General features: G+C 44.9%; 1 protein-coding gene across 1 annotated transcript in view; it reads left to right on the top strand.

Annotated features, from left to right (window-relative positions):
• Window positions 1-15,982, top strand: part of LOC132817589 (INO80 complex subunit D-like) — an 80,574-nt gene extending 64,592 nt beyond the window's left edge. The window contains exons 6-10 of the mRNA XM_060828095.1: window positions 103-212; window positions 4,839-4,972; window positions 8,214-8,425; window positions 11,836-11,993; window positions 14,350-15,982. Coding sequence (XP_060684078.1) covers window positions 103-212; window positions 4,839-4,972; window positions 8,214-8,425; window positions 11,836-11,993; window positions 14,350-15,548 — 1,813 coding nt within the window. The 3' untranslated portion in view covers window positions 15,549-15,982. The remainder of the gene's footprint in view (window positions 1-102; window positions 213-4,838; window positions 4,973-8,213; window positions 8,426-11,835; window positions 11,994-14,349) is intronic.
• The last annotated feature ends 812 nt before the right edge of the window (window positions 15,983-16,794 follow it).

Genomic DNA, 16,794 nt, shown 5'->3' with positions numbered 1-16,794 from the left:
TGCTGTGCTAAAGTACACGGAAATCTTTGTGTGACCTGGCATCAGGGCTAGTTAGATCTTGGTGGTTCTCGGGCTAACTAATTTCACTGTTGTTCTTTTCAGCACGAAGCAGCCAGATCACCGAGTAGTGGAACCAGCACTGTGTACAGGAACCATCAAGGGCCAACATTGCCCCAACATGTCTCTTCCATACACCAGGCACTGTTTTCAACGTATCCTTAATTCTGACGCTTTTCAAATATCTAGACACAAAGTTTATCGAACAAATCAGTATCAACAGTATTTCTTGGCAGAACCACTTGTAATGATTGCTGACTGATCTCCAAGATCTTTTTTGTCTTTGATTTGAAGGTGTAATGCCATTGAGAATCGTTGATAAACTGATAAAATAAAGTTTCTGCAAAGGATTATGAAGGGGGTAGTCATGAAATATCTACAGAATTGTGCAAAGTCAACATGGTTTTGTGAAAGGGAACCTGTATTTGACGGATGTCTTTGAGTTCTTCGAGAATGTGTCAATCAGATTGGATAAAGGGGAACCAGTAAGTATAGTACATTTGGATTTCCAAAAGGCATTGGACAAGGTGACAGATGAGGTCTTTGCCACACAAGGCATAAGTTCTTGGTGGTTGGGTGGTGTTGTAGTCTGGTGTACTGACCTTGACAATGTAGAGGCGGAGCGCCAGCTCTCAAAAGACTTCCTTCTTCCTCTGTTCATGACCCACCATAGCACATCAGGCCATCATATCAACAACGGTCACTAAGCTCATTTCATCTCATGAACCCTCCCGCACTGCCTCCAAGCTGATAGTAGTACAGCTCGCTTCTACCTCCTTCCAAAGATCCACAAACAGGCAGACCCATTGTTTTTGCCTGCTCCTGCCCCACAGAACTCACCTCTTCCTACCTTAACTCAGTTTTCTTCTCCCGTGGTACTATCCCTGCCCACATTCACCCATGATTCCTCTGAAGCTTCATGCCAGTTTCGAATTTCTGGTTCGCAGGCTCTAGCCACCACCTCTTTACCATGGACTTGTAATCATTTTACACGTCCACCCCCTTCAGGGCTCTCCACACCTTCCTGGAGCAAAGGCTGAACCATCCCCACCCACCACCACCACCCTCCGCTTGGCCAAGCTCGTCATCGCCCTCAACAACTTTTCTTTTAACTCCTCTCATTTCCTTCAGGTCAGACGGGTGGCCATGGGTACTTGCATTGGCCCCAATTATGCCTGTTTCTTCTTGTGGTACATGGTACATTAGTTGCTCCAATCTTATTCTGGCCCCCAAACACAACTCTTTCTGCGATATAGCAATGATATCATCTGTGCTGCTTCCCCCCCCCACTTCTGGAATTGGAAAAGTTAATTGATTTCACTTCCAGTTTCCAGCCCGCCCTCACTTTCAGCTGGTCTATCTCTGACTCCTCCCTTCCCTTTCTCAACATCTGGGTTCCATTTCTGGGGATCGACTGGCCAATAATATCCACTGCAAATGCACCGACTTTCACAGTTACCTGGACTATACATCCTCGCACCCTGTTTCCTGTAAAGACTCCATTCCGTTCTCCCAGTTCTTCCATATCTTTCGCATATGTCCCGATGAAGCCAACTTCATCAAGGGAACTTCCTAAATGTCCACCTTCTTTCTCAACTGAGGACCCTCAGCCAGGTCTGACCCATCTCCTGCAATTCCGTCCTCAACCCTTCTCTTCCCTCCTGCCACAACGATAGGGTTCCCCTTGTCCTTACCTACCATCCCACCAGCATCAACAGCCGCCATTTCCGCTACCTCCAGCAACATGCCACCACCAGACACGTTCCCCTCCCTGACTTCAGCCAGCAGTGTTCTCCCCGGGATACCCTGGTACATCCTTCACTCCCACCTTTCCTCTTACACAGACCCATGGCACCTCCTGCAACCACCCAAGGTGTAACACCTGCCCATTTACCTCCTCTCTGCTCAGTATCCAAGGGCCCAAATGTAGGTTCCAGGTAGAGCAGCACTCCTCACAAGCTAGTCTACTGCATTTGCTGCTCACAGTGTGGTCCCCTCTACACTGGGGAAACAAAGCGTCCACTAGGCGACTGCTTCACAGAACATTTACGCTCTGCCTGTAAAAAAGAACTTCAACTTCCAGTTGCTTGCTATTTCAATACACCAGGAGAAAGTGAGGACTATGGGTGCTGGAGATTAGAGTCGATAGTGTGGTGCTGGAAAATCACAGCAGGTCTGGCAGCATCTGAGGAGCAGGAGAATCGACATTTCAAGCACTCCTTATGAAGGGCTTATGCCCGAAATGTCAGTTCTCCAGCTCCTCAGATGCTGCCTGACCTGCTGTGCTTTTCCAGCACTACACACACTCGACTTTAACACACCACCCTGTTCCCTGACCAACATCTGTCTCAGGCTTGCTGCAGTGCTCCAGCAAAGTTCAGTGCAAGCTGGAAGAACAACACCTCATCTTCAGCTTGGGGACCCTGCAGCTTTCCAATCTCTGTTTAGAGTTCGATAATTTTAGGGTCTGAACTCCCCCACGTCATAGCCCCTGACTACACACATCAGGCCTTGTTTTCACATAGTTTGTCATTATGACTACCTTTTGTTAGCCATTAACGTCTGTTCACTCTCCCAGCCAGATTGTTACTGACTCCTTTGTCTGTCCAACTGTTCATCTTTCTCTTTGGGCTGTATGCCTACCAGTCATTTACTCCTTATCCCCTGTCCCACCCTACCTTCTGTATCTCAGCTGGCATTTCCTAGCTACCATCAGTTCTCGGGAAAGGTCAGTGGACCCAAAACGTTAACTCTGATTTATTTTCACAGATGCTACCAGACTTTTTGAACTTTTCCAGCAACTTCTGTTTTTGTTTCTATTTACAACAATTGCAGCTCTTTTAGTTTTTAATCAGAATTGGGCAACTAATAGGAAACTTGGTTAACATAAATGGGTAATTTAAAACTTGGCAGTGTAACCATAGATTGCCATGGAGATGAGTGCTGGAACCTCAACTACTTGCATGATATATTGAGGACTTGGAGGAAGGCACCAAAAATTTTCTTGCCAAGTTTGCTTATGAGACAAAAATAGTTACAGAAGCAAGCCACAAGGGGGAGATGAAGAGATGGCAAAGGGATGCAGATCTGTTTCGTGAATGGACCGAAATTTGGCCAGTGTTTGGAAAATGTAAGGTTAATTTTTGAGCAGGAAGAATATGAAAGCAGAAAGTTATTTAAATGGAGGAAGCCTGTAGAATGCTACATCACAAGGTGATCGGGGTGCCTTTGCACATGGATCACAACAAGCTAGTTTGAGTATAGCAAGTAATTAGCAATGTGAATGGAGAGTAGCCCTTGCAAGGGAGTGAATGTAGGGCAGTCTTGCTACAATTGTACAGGCATTGTTGAGACTGCATCTGGATTATTGCATGCCATTTTGGAGCATGTGCAGGTAGTTTTCATTTTACATTGCTTCACTTAATGTTATTTTGTTTTAATGTCTTTTATTTCTTTGGGCCAGTTGTTTGTTTGTATGTATCACCATTTTATTTTGGCGTAAGTTGTGTGCTTTTGGCATGTGCTGAATTCTGAAATCGGTGCCCAGTAGCCAAGATACTCTCGCCCTTTTGTTTTCGCCATAGTGCGCAAGCTGTCCTGCCTCATGCTTGACCAAGCTTCTTGGCCTCTCATTTTGCTACGTTTCCGGGGAATGTAAGCTCATCTACTCCATCTCTTCTAATAGAACAATGCTGTCATTGCAAAATTGGTTCTGTCTTCACAGCAAGTATTTCCTTCCTTGGATAAGCAGAGCACACCCAGCTAGTTATTAGAATCTTAAGGTTAATCATTCTCCCATTCTGATCCCTAATGTCTTGTGGTTTTTAGGGTTAATATAGTTGAAATTAGACTGATTAATTCTTAAATTTAAATCCCTTTGTCACAAAGTTATTGTTCCTTTTGCCTTTTGAGGTGTTTACTATACCTGCAAATTAACTTTGCGGTTTGAGGACAGGGATGTCCAGGTCACTTTTTTTTCCTGTCTTTTTCTATATAAGAAAATATTCTGTTTTTTTTTAAGACCAAGGTGGATAACTTAGCCCTTGTCTCATTGTATTTCATCTGCCTTGTTCTTTCCCATTGGTTGAGGTTATTGAGGCTTTGAATGGACGCAAGGGAGTCAAGAGAGGTGGATTTTCTTTCATGCTACATGAGGACAAATGGACGAACCTTGGAGAAAGGCCATTCCGGACAGATTTGGGGTGCACTTCTCCAGCCAAGGAAATGTTCGGAAGGTCTAAATCTCGCAAAAGAAATACTGTAAATTAATCACTTTAAATTGCGAGAAATAAACTTTTGCTTGCCAAAAGTATTAAGGTTCATACATGTAGTTAGTGTTCAGATCTATCATGATGTAAGTTTGTGATGTAGCCACTGCTCTGCACCTTGTGTTGCAGTGGAATAGGGCCATAATATTCTTTCTGGATCATCTTCCCTGCTCTTTACTTGAAGTTATGCTTTCCTAACCAGAGAACACCTTGATCATGTGTAGCCTCCTCTGCAGTGTGTTTTGGAGTCGCCACATGGAAAATCCAGAAAGTAATTGGTAATTGTTCAAAGGCTGTCAACCCCAAGGTGATCACTTCACAGTGTTGCCATTTAATTAAATGACACCATTTAGGACTGATTTCTGTTCAGATGACCTTTCCGAAAGCTTGTTTATCGTGTGAATCTGACATTGAGTAGTCTTTGCATGAAAAGAGTTGCTTTGCCATATTGAAGCCAAGTTCACTGTATTTCAGCCTGAGGCTGATTTGTTTCCTTGACCTTGAGTGATTCAGATATCCTGTTGAGTCGCTCCCAACAGCTATTCTCAAGCTGCACGGCCAAGTTCGCAGATGGGCAGCAGTGCTCTGTACCAGTGTTTGATATCACGCACCAGACGCCACTTTGTGAAGAACATGCAAAGAAAATGGTAAATAACTGGAAAACCTCATGATATATGTGTGTGTATTATAAAAAAGAAAAATGGTGGTCGACTTCTGGTCATTAGCATTGGTGCAAGACAGCTAAAAACCTCTAGTACTTACACCTGCTCTCAATAATTTTGTTTTTTAAATTCAGTCACAGACACTGCTGTCACTGGGTCAGCATTTATTGCCCATTCCTAGTTACTCTTGACAAACTGGTAGTGAGCTGTGTTCTTTGAGCTATTGGAGTCCATCTGGTATATATACACCCCTAGTTCCATTAGAGAGGGAAAACCAGGATTTAGTCTCAGTGACAGTGTAAAAATCGCAATATATTTCCAAGTTCGGGTGGTGATTGTCTTAGAAGGGGGTCCACGTTGGCAATTATGAGTTACCACAGGAAGCTTCACATTTGAGACAGCAGCAGAGTGCATCCGGGAGGGGAAAGTGAGGACTGTAGATTCCTGATGACCTCCTGTTGTATACGTTGACTGTCCTTCCCCTCGGATGCTGCCTGACTGGCTGTGCTTTTCCAGCACCATACTTTTCAAGGAAAATACATCAGCAGAGAACACAAAGGGGAGATTTTTAAAGTGATAAAAGGCTCCAATACTAAGTAGATAAAAGCTGTATCAGACAACAGTGACTATTATTTAATATAATAAGTACAGATTCAGATAGCAAATATAGCTATCCAAAAGCTACAATTTTTAAAGTTGCCATGGCTGAATTTTATACGTATTAAATTATTAAAGTTGTGAAACTTGAAAGGGTTCACAAAATATTTATAAGGATATTGTCAGGGTTGGAGGTTTTGAGCTATGGAGACAGGCTAAATTGGCTGGGGCTATTTTCCCTGGAGCTTCCGAGGCTGAGGGGTAACCAAAAATCACTAATCTTTATTGAGGTTTATAAAATCATGAGCAACATGGGTAGGGTAAATAGACTAGGTCTTTTCCCTGGGGTGGGTGTAGTCCAAAATTAGAGGGCATAGGGTTAAAGTGAGGGGGGAAAGATTTAAAAGGGATCTAAGGGACAACTTTTTCACACAGAGGGTGGTGCATGTAGAGAATGAGCTGCCAGAGGAAGTGGTGGAGGAGGCTGGTACAATTACAGCATTTAAAAGGCGTCTGGATGGGTAAATGAATGAGCTAAATGCTGGCAAATAGGACTAGATTAATTTCGAATATCTGGTTGGCGCAGATGAAATGGACCCTAGGGTCTGTTTCCATGTTGGGCATCTCTAACTGTATGACTCTAAATGAATAATATAATTTAGCTGCTTGCTTGATTGGTGCTGCAATGGCATGTGCCCATTTACTTTACTTATCATTCTTCATTGTGGTCAGCGTGGCCCTTGATCCCACCAGATCCAACCTGGCTGGAACTGTCCACACCAAAAACTGGCAAGATCTAAAATCTGGCACGGACTCCATCCTGAAGTTAGCAGTTGGGATACTGTACATATATTTAATTTGCTCTGAAACACTTCTGGTAATTCTGAGGTCTTGGAAAAATGCTATAAAGAGAAGTTTCCTCTTAAAGTCATTCATCAGCAGCTTTGCAGAAACTCTGAGATGCTTGATAGGAGAAATTTGCCCACAGAACTTTTGGAGTTTGAGCTGTTTTGTCACAAGAAGTTGGAGGCAAATATTCTTGAATATTTTAAGGAAAGAGCAGGAAGAAGCAATGAGGCAGGGACTCCAAGCAATGGGCAGGGTGTTGGGAATAGTTTTGAATTGCTCTACAAACAAAATGATGCAGACATTTGCCTGAAAACGTCTGTAGCTGTTCTGGGGTAATATCAAGTGCAGAAAGTTACCGATGTTGTTCAGCAATGAGTTGTCACAAACTCGATGCAGGATCCAGTAGCAGATCTCTCTTTAGTATCACTGTGCCATGAGACCTGATGCTTTATTTTGAGGATGTGATGTTAATCTGTACAAACATAGTTTGTCAAGAGCTTTTATAGATCTTAGTGAAGCCAGACTTCTCATTAGTCTAGGCTGAATTCACATCTTAGTCACGTAGGTGTATTAAAAGCTTGATCTCATTATCATGTGGTTTGCATGCTTTGGATTTGGATGATTAATTTCTGCTTGTGGTGCTAATTGTTGCCAGTTGGTGGCACCATTGAGACCTTAGCTGTCACTAATGTTTTCATAGTACATTAGATTGATTAGAATTCCTACAGTGTGGAAACGAACCCTTCGGCCCAACAGGTCCGGCCCAACAGGTCCACACCAATCCTCTGAAGAGCAACTCACCCAAATCCCGTCCCCTACACTTACCCCTGATTAATGCACCTAACACTACGGGCAATTTAGCATGGCCAATTCACTTAACCTGCACATCTTTGGACTGTGGGAGGAAACCCGAGCACCCAGAGGAAACCCACACAGACACGGGGAGAATGTGCAAACTCCACATGCAGTCACCCGAGGCTGGAATTGAACCTGGGATCCTGATGCTGTGTGGCAGCAGTGCTAATCTCTGAGCCACCGTGCCACCCTGTCTGGTTCTGTATTGTTTTGAGAGACCCTTCAAATTGAACACTATGATCCCATCAGTATCAAAATGACCTTTTTACTATTTGTTTTGGCTTGACACAGGAGCATTTAACAAGGGCTTATATCAGCACAATTATAAAGGATTTTGGTGTGAAGTGCCAACTTCGATGAATGCGAAGCCAAGCTCGTGTAAGATGATTGGAGACCCACTTTCTGTATTTGAAACAGTTGTGAGTTCTGTTGCCCAACATTCTTCCCAAATTCTAACCTGCACCTCCATCCCCCACCCAAACAAAATCTGGAACGTTAATTTTGATGACACAGACCCATACAGTTTGCAAATGTGTTTTTTTTTCCCTCATTGGGTTACAAAGAGGTACTACTAACTCATCTTCATCACAGACGCTTGTGTACAAAGCAGAAAAACCTGACATGATGCCCATCCATTCTGCGAGCATTGCTCATTTTATAGTCCAGTGACTGTGGGCTGGACCAAATGCAACTCCACCCGGGCAGTTCCCTATCATTGTCATGACCTTTTATGGAAGCATATCAGAATTTGTTGTTATAACAGTTTCTGCCTTAGTCTTGAGCTCTCCTGTTCCTCCGTAAACCTCTTCCTCCACCACTCCAGGTATGACTTATTTGTGTGGATCATGACCATTTCAGTGTTTTGTCAGTGCTCTTTGTGCCATTCTTGTGTCCGACCTTGCTTCACAGCTTTGTTTTGTCTCAGGATAATTTCTTGCGAGGGGACAACAATCGGAAAGTCCAGCAACAGCGGAAACCCAGGAAGAAAACTAAGCCTCCAGCACTTACCAAAAAACACAAGAAGAAGCGGCGGAGAGGCCCACGGCGGCCTCAGAAACCCATTCCTCCAGCAGTGCCCCAAGGCAATCTTTCTATGCCTGCTAGTCTGGGAGTGTCAGTCTCAGCCTCCCATGTGCGGTAAGTACAAATATTAAAGTAGGCTGCCTTGTCACAGTGTGTCTGGGAGAGAGAGAAAGAGATGGTGGTTCGTAGATTTTTCCTCATGTTCCTTTTGGAAGCAGTAACATTAAGGGGTTTTTTTCTGTCTAAATGATGCTCTGTAACTTCAGAGCTGGAAAGCAAAATCTTGAGATCTTGAATTTTGGAAGCTACCAGCTGCTAAAGTTCTAACAATCTGCTTCGAAAACTGATCTGATTTTGACAGCTGTGACCAATCGGACCATAAGAGTTGAGACATATCTCTTTTTCTAAAAATTGTAAACCAAACAGAGATGACACTTAAACAACTGCAGTGACTACACTTTACCTCGTCTCTCAATGTTTGTGGTTTCTCTTTTTTTAAGACATTCCAAGATCTCGATTTACATCTTCACCAAAAAAAACTAATCAGTACTTAATTTAGTGTGCCCTATCCATGCATCAAATATCATCGGAATCTGTCCATCAGGTTTTGAGGTGTATTGTTTACAGATAAACAGATTTGAAAGTAGGAATGAAAGAATTATCTCAGCATATTGAGGTAGATAATTCTCAAGGTGAAAGAAAGAAGCTCACCAGAGATTCAGAGCTGGTTGATGTTGACAAAGTAGCCCTAGTTTGAGTTAAAGGAGGAATTCTATAGTGTCTCACCACCTGCACTTTATTCAGAAAACTAATATGAAATTGTTTCCCTGTCTTTTATTAATTTTTGGCCTACTCTGACTGACAATGCAAGGACTTGGAGAGATGATTTGATGGGTGTTAGTTTATCTCCTATCTTAACCCATGTGGTCATACTTAGCAAGCTCATTGGTTGTGAAGGTACCACTTACAAGCAGTCCATAGATTCCTCTTAGGACTGAACCTCAAAGCCATTTGAGAAACTGGACCTGAGTCTAGCTTGCATTTAAATTCAGCTACATCTTCAGAATGGCTGTCCACCACCTGGTGCATTGGGGATGGTGAATATTTTTTGGCTATTAATGATAATTTGGTGGGTGCTGCTCTCAACTCTGAGTTAGCAGGTTGTGAGTGTATGCCCCATGCCAGAGACTTTAACACCTAATTCAATAAGACATCGAGGGAGTGCAGCACTGTTGGATGCCATCTGCCTCATCTGATTCCGTTTTCAAGCTCTCTTTTGGGAAGATAAAATGAGTTCTCACTCTTGTGTCTTGGCCAGTATTTATCCATCAAATAACAGCACTCGAATTGTTTATCTGATTATTATCATCTTGCTGATGTGGGAGTTTACTGCATGTGAACAGTCCAACATAACACATGCCTTCCTTTCAGTTGGTCAGATGGAGCATATACACTCAACGTGTAGGCTTGGGTGAGAGCAGCACCCACCAAACTAGCACTAACAGCCAAAAATATGCAGCGTCCCTGATGCTCCAGGAGGTGGTCAGCCATTCTGAAGATGTAGCGGAACATAAATGCAAGCTAGGCACTGGTCCATTTTCAGAGCCGACTGACATGCTCGGCACTTCAAGTGGCTTTTGAAGTTCAAACCTAATCGGAATCTACTGGCTGCTTATAAGGGATATCTTCACAACCAAGCTTACTAATTATGATCACATGGGTAAGGTATGAGAAGTTGGTCAGATGCATTGTGGTTGAAGGCCTTTTTTCATGTGGACCATTAGGAAGAATAATAGTTTAGAATTACCCTATGGCTGCAATAAGTTCTTTGAAGACATAGAGTTGAGGTTTTTTTCAGTTATATATCGATGTTCTAATGATGCTCCCGTGAAGGTCTTTTCAAGTTACTTAAACGTCCTGATGTGCTTTTGAGGAGTGTACTCTGACTCATGTTGACCCTGAACCACTTGGGATAGTGGTAAAGGTCAAAGAGCTAGGTGTCCTTGAGCATCTTGAAGTAGGAGCAAGAGGCAGAAAGATAAAAGGAGAATTCCAGAGTTTTGGCACTAGCTGACTTAAAGCGTGGCTCTGATGGTGGGTTGGAGTGACTGACGGTGTGGCATTCAAGTCACTTTCCCCCCCTACCCTTACCACCCAGTGATTCCCCTCCTGTATCTCTCCACTGTCACCCCTAGTTGGCTGGGACTGCTCTCGTCTCATTCTTTTGTTGGTTATCAGAGCCAGAGAATCGTTATCAATAGGGACTTTTTTCACTGGAGCATAGGAGATTGAGGAGTGACCTTGTAGCGGTTTATAAAATTTCAAAGTTTGTGAGAAGATTTGTAGCTCGGGTGCTCGTTGTTTTGGTTCTGTTCGCCGAGCTGGGAGTTTTTGTTGCAAACGTTTCGTCCCCTTTCTAGGAGACATCTTCAGAGCTTGGGAGCCTCCTGTGAAGCTCCCAAGCACTGAAGATGTCACCTAGAAAGGGGACGAAACGTTTGCAACAAAAACTCCCAGCTCGGCGAGCAGGTTTATAAAATCATGAGGTGCCCAGAAAAGGAGAATAGCAAAGGTCTTTTGCCTGTGGTGGGGGAGTTCAAAACTAAAGAGCATATTTTAAGGTGAAAGGAGAAAGATTTAAAAGGGACCCGAGGGAACGTTTTTCATGCAGAGGGTGGTGTGTAGATGGACTGAACTGCCAGAGAAAGTGGCGGGCGCAGGTGTAGCTGCAACTTTTAAGAGACATTTGGAGACATACGTGAATAGAAAAGATTTAGAAGAATATGGGCCAAGTGTAGGGATATGTGCATGTGTGTGAGATTGCTGAAATAATTACCCATGGCTGTTACCTCTCTCTGACTCTTCCATTGCAATCCTGGCTGGTCTCCCACATGGTGCCCTCCATAAACTTGAGGCTATCCAAAGCTCTGCTCCTTGTGTACTAATTTGCAGTAAGCAAGTGCCATCCACCTGTCAAACCTGTGCTTGCTGGCATGCATTGATTCTTCTTCAAGCTGTGTCTAGTTTTTAAAATTCTTCTCCATGGTCAGAACCCTCATCACTGTAATCTTCTCCAGCACTACAATCCTTGTCAATATCTGCACTTAGCGAATTCTTCATCCCCAACTTTAATTGCTCCAACATTGGTGGCTGTGCCTTCAGCTGTCTCTCTCCACGCTTTAGCACTGGATTTCCCTTCCTCTACCCCTCTTTCCTCCTTGAAACATACCTCTGACTAATATCTCCTCATTGGTTTGGTGATCATATTTTAGGATATTTTGTTACATTAAACGGCCTGCATAAGCATAGGTTGTTGTTTTTCTTGATTCACTGAAGCCTACAACATGACTTCCTAGACACACTCAAGGGTGTGAAGCAGTTAGGTCTAAACTGAGATTTTCAAATCTAATTTTTTTTCTCTTTAACTCCTTGTGAGTTAGAGCATCTGTCGCACCAGTTTGGTCATGCCGGCAGAAGGCGCTACATTTAAACTGACCCCTAATCCCTTCCCTTTCCAAATGCAGGAACTCCTCGACTCCAGAACTCAGTGCTGATGAAATTCCTGACGACATCACCAATGAGATCACCGATATGCCAAATGACCTGGAACTGAATCAGGAGGAGTTGGCAGAGGTTCTTCAACGATTGCCTGATGATCTGCAGGACTTCGACCTCTTTGAAGGTGACCTCACCAGAGTTCTCTCTTTATAAAATTATTTCCTGGGTTTATGCTTTTCTAAACCAACCACTTTGTGACCACTCTGTTGACCCCACTTCCCAAATTGGGACCCTCTTACACTGCTCTGATTTTTTTCATTTAGTTTTTCCCTCCACGTCTCTATTGCTTTTCAGCTTTGAACATCTCTGAAATATGAGATGTATGGCATATGGTTTAAAATGGCCATTTTATACAGCATAAGCAAGCTGTAAATGTAGGCTAGGCCTGGACCTCATCTCAGAGGTAAATAGACTTAGAATGGTTGAATACATTCAGAATTAACATTTACTGTGGGAAGATCTAGGGACCAAGAGCCAGGTGCGTGAGACTAAGTGGGTGACTCTTTGTAATAGGCTGAACAGTCATGTCCTCTGCTGTGTACAGTTTTCTTTTCATTCTCATGAGGGTTACCTTGTTCCAATTCAGCTGAACTTGTTTTGGTCTTGGTGGTTGCAGATGAGATGGTTCCATGTTTGTCAGTGTAAAAGGGAGGTCCCTTTAAAGCTTACAAAAAAAGTGATGGTAAACCCATTCCTTGGCTCTCTGTGACAGTATGAATGAGTGATGCAGTTATGGTTTTATGGCAAGCCCCACATCCTAAGCCACAGGAGTAGAAAGTTGGCCATTCGGCTTATCGAGTCTGCTCAGCCCTCTGCGATCACATCTAATCTGATAATTTTCCATTCTACTTCCCTGCCTTTTTGTCCACCTTTCGATTCCCTTGCTGATTAAAAATCTGTCTTTCTCAGCCTTGAATAAACTTAATAACCCAGCCTCAACAGCCCTCTGCAGTAAAGATTTCCAGATTTGCAACTGAATAAGAGAAGAAATTCCTTCTTATTTCTGCCTTAAGTGGGTGATCCCTCACTACAACATGTAGGCTTTCCCAGAAGCGGAAGTAAGTTTTCTGCATCTGCCCTGTTCAAGTCCCCCGAGATCTCTGATGTTTCTGTAAGGTCTCATTCTTCTGAACTCCAAAGAGTACAAGGTCAACCAACTCAAAACTCTGTCAAAATCTCTCCATAGCTAAGATCAGCCTATACTTTTTGAGCTGCCTTCAATGTCAGCATTTCTTTCCTCGTTTCAGGAGACTAAAGCTGGTTGCTGTTCCCTGGGTGTGACTTGATTAGTGCCTTTCATAGTTTTAGCCAGACTTCCTTATTTTCTTACTCCATTCCCTTTGAAATAAAGGCTGAATCCTGCCTTGTGCTCCAAGCCCATCATTTTTACTTGACTAAATTTGGGCAGGGAGCTTGCCTCGAAAGAGGGGGATTGAATTTAATCAGGATCAGGGACCTGATGCCACACCTCCCAATACATTCCCAAATCAGCACCAACTTTGACATACTAACAGGATGCCATGACATTATTCCTCCTCAGTCTGGGTTGGAGCGGTGAAGCAAAAACGGCAGACTTGACAACCTGTTTGTGCACAACAAGATCCCTCTAACTTCATGAGTCGAGAAAAGGCAAACTTGCATCTCAGTAGCACCTTTCTCAACCCCTTGGTGCCCCGAAGTATTTTCAGTTGCTGACACTCTCACCTTTTGAGTGGGAATGTTCCCAGTTCAGAGCCAAATAATGTGATTGAGTTAAAATCTCTCAGGTCTCTTGTTCCACGCAGTTGCCAAACCAAATAGCAGAAATTAGAGGGTGACCACAAACTTGATCAAGTGGGCTGAATTTAAGGAGGTTCTTCAACACACAGGTAACTGGCGAGGAGGATGGAGGTTTCGGGAAGTTCTAGAGGGCTGTGCACAAATACGGGGGGGTGGTGGGTGGGGTGGGGGGGGGCGGGGGTTGGGCTAAGCCTTTGATAAAGGGAAAGCAAAGCTATAAAAGGATTTCAATAAGTAGAAATCTTCGTTGTTCCAGTCAGAGCACTCGTGTAGTAGTGACCATGAGATGAGTGAGCAGGGTGATTTATTTGATAGCAATAGAGGAACAGCAATTTGTATGTCTCAAGTTTACATGTATTGCAGAAATAACACTGGGGTAATGTGATGGCTGCACATAGGTCACTGTTCAACCCTAAAGTGCTATGAAAGGTGAAGGTCTGTTACTATCACACTAGGTTATGACATGATCGTGAGTACGGACTGACTGTTTAACATTTAGGTGGGATGTGAGAAATATGCAGGACTACGTGGTTAATTTAGGAGAGGGAACAGGGAATCATTTCAGTGAATTACAAGGGAGAATCTATCAGCCAGTAACCTCTGACATCCTGTCCAACTTGCAAAGGAAATCTCTTCCCATTGTTCTGTGCCATTTGTGCAGTGAAGTGACGCCTTTTTTTGCTTTTGCTGCCGTCCTTTAGGTAAGAATGGTGAACTGCTGCCAACTACAGAGGAAGCAGAGGAGCTGGAGCGGGCGCTGGAGGCGGTGACCTCATATGCTGCCTCGTTGGAATGCCTGAGCTCCATTGGTGACCTGGCGCACACAGATGGAGACGGTGACCAGGAGCTTACGGGCAGAGGGATGGGCGTGTTTGCTGCCGCAGCCGCAGCAGGGATGCCAGCCCTCAGCAGAGCGGTCAACAATGAACTGGGAGACCTCCTCAACGGCCGCATCTCCACGGAGAACTTCTCCAGCCTGGAGCTGGATGAGAACCTCCTCCATCACCCGTCTGCACTGTCCAGCCCGGCTGGCTCCCTAGGGAGTCAGGCCCAGGGCACCTACCCTTCCCCTTCCGATGTGGGCCTCTCCTCTGCCACTTTGGTCAACCAGAGCGGAGGGCTGACCGAGCGAAGCCACCAGTCACACTTCTCCAGCCTCCGGGGTGATGCCAGCCACAGCTCGCCCAGGGGCCACCTGCTGGGCAAAGCCGACGATCTGATCTCACCCCGGCCTCACTACGGCAGCGAGCACTCTCGCTCGTCTCCGTACAGCAGTGAGCACGTGCCATCACCCTACAGTGACAATGCCACTCCTCCACCCCGGCCCCTGCCCTACCCTGGGGATAGTCTCAACGTCCCTGCCACCACCACAGTCGCCCCTGCCCCGTACCCCCCAGATGTGACGCTGCTCCCTGCCCATGTCCTGCCAGCCCAGCTGGTCAGCCCCCGGCCCCAGTGGGGTACCATCAGCCTGAGTGACCCCGCCACCTTCAGTGGCCTGATTTCCTCTGGGGCTGAGGGCCACTTGCTCTCCACCTCCCTCTCCACTCCTCTGTCCACGCCTCATTCGCCCTCCACACACACGGCCTTCTCCAGCGCCACACCGGGTAGCGCCGTCCTGCTGCCGGGCCTGACGCAGGCCAGCTTCGGCGATGGCAGTGGCGTCGTCACCACAGTGGGACCTTCCTCGCCCCCTGATTTGCCAGCCTCCAGTCCCGCCAAGCAGCAGCTCCCTCAGTTCAGCGCCGCCTTCGGCCCGCAGCTCACCTCCCACAGTGGCATCCCCAAGGACGTTCAGCCGACCCACAGCTCAATAGCGCCCCCGACGGGCTTCTCAGTAACTGCGGCTGCTGCCGCGATCACGAACAATGTCACAGTTCCGTTTAGCGCTCCGCAGTGAGTCTCCTCGGGATTGCTTTACGACGAGGCGCCTGTTCTTCGGCTTGTGAGCAACAGCCACACCTTTCTTCTGCGGTGTCTTGAGAGTTTTAGGGCTATCGTCCAGTTTCTTTTTTCTACCTGCCTAACGGGTGCAATCCGTTCAGGAAGCTGGCTGAGAGATGAAAGTTAACACGTGGCTGGGCAGAGATGTCAGTGTTTCCTCTACCCTTACTAATTTTTGCTCCTTACTGTTATTAGGTCATTTCACTCATTGACTTGAAACTTCCTTGATCCCCAGCCTACTCATTCACCTTGCATCTTCAAACATTACGATCTGTCTTTTATAACAATTGTCCTGAAATTTCTTTCAACCAACAGATCCAGGTCACATAGTGAACCCAGCAACTTGGATTTAGCGGGCTTTTTCCAGTCTGAATTCCTCACTCCCTGCTCACCCCCTCTGCATGCACACATATGCATGCATTTTCCCCACTCACCCCCCCCCCCAAAAAAAAATTTACAAATACCTCTCCTTCGCTGGCATCTCTGTCACGGTCAACTTTTCCAACTGAATTGAATTTGAAACCTTGGGTGGGGGGGGAAATATTGCGAGTAGACGCTGCCAACCCTTTACAGACAATGTTGTTGCTCATCCAGGTACTTTGCCAAGCAGCCGCGAAGAGTTCAGGTGACTTCCTTTCAATGATGCCAGGGCCTTGTGTGCTTTTTTGAAAAGGGGAATTGGTGACACTCTTCCCCCTTCCTTTTCAGGGCTAAAAGAGCGTAATACATTCAGTTTGAGTATATTTTTTATGTAAATACATTAGTACATTTTATGACAACATTACTTATCTATAAAACCATTAATGGCGCACTGTTAAATATCAGACTCAAAGGTAGATGTTTGGCTCATTGAGGCTTTTCATATTTAAAAAAAAACACATACATGTATACACGCGCGTGTGCACGCACACGCACACACATACATTCTGGATTAGATCCCACGATCTCTGCACATACATCCCCCAAAGTTGCTGAGAGATTCTTGAGCGAGGTGGCAGAAATAATTACAAAATTTGCTAAAATACAATCCTGAAATTTATTCTAAAGTCTTCTATGTGTGAACTACTAACATGGGAATCACTTCAGCCTGAGAGGCCAGTTCAGGGCACTTTTTAAAGATGTAACAATTACACAGGCTTCTAGGTTCAAAGTGATGCTTGGACATTATCCTGTCCACTATCCAAGCATCACAACTTTATTTC

This window comes from Hemiscyllium ocellatum, chromosome 7, assembly GCF_020745735.1.
Source record: "Hemiscyllium ocellatum isolate sHemOce1 chromosome 7, sHemOce1.pat.X.cur, whole genome shotgun sequence".
Lineage (NCBI taxonomy): Eukaryota > Metazoa > Chordata > Chondrichthyes > Orectolobiformes > Hemiscylliidae > Hemiscyllium > Hemiscyllium ocellatum.
This window is presented reverse-complemented; position numbering and strand designations above follow the sequence as displayed.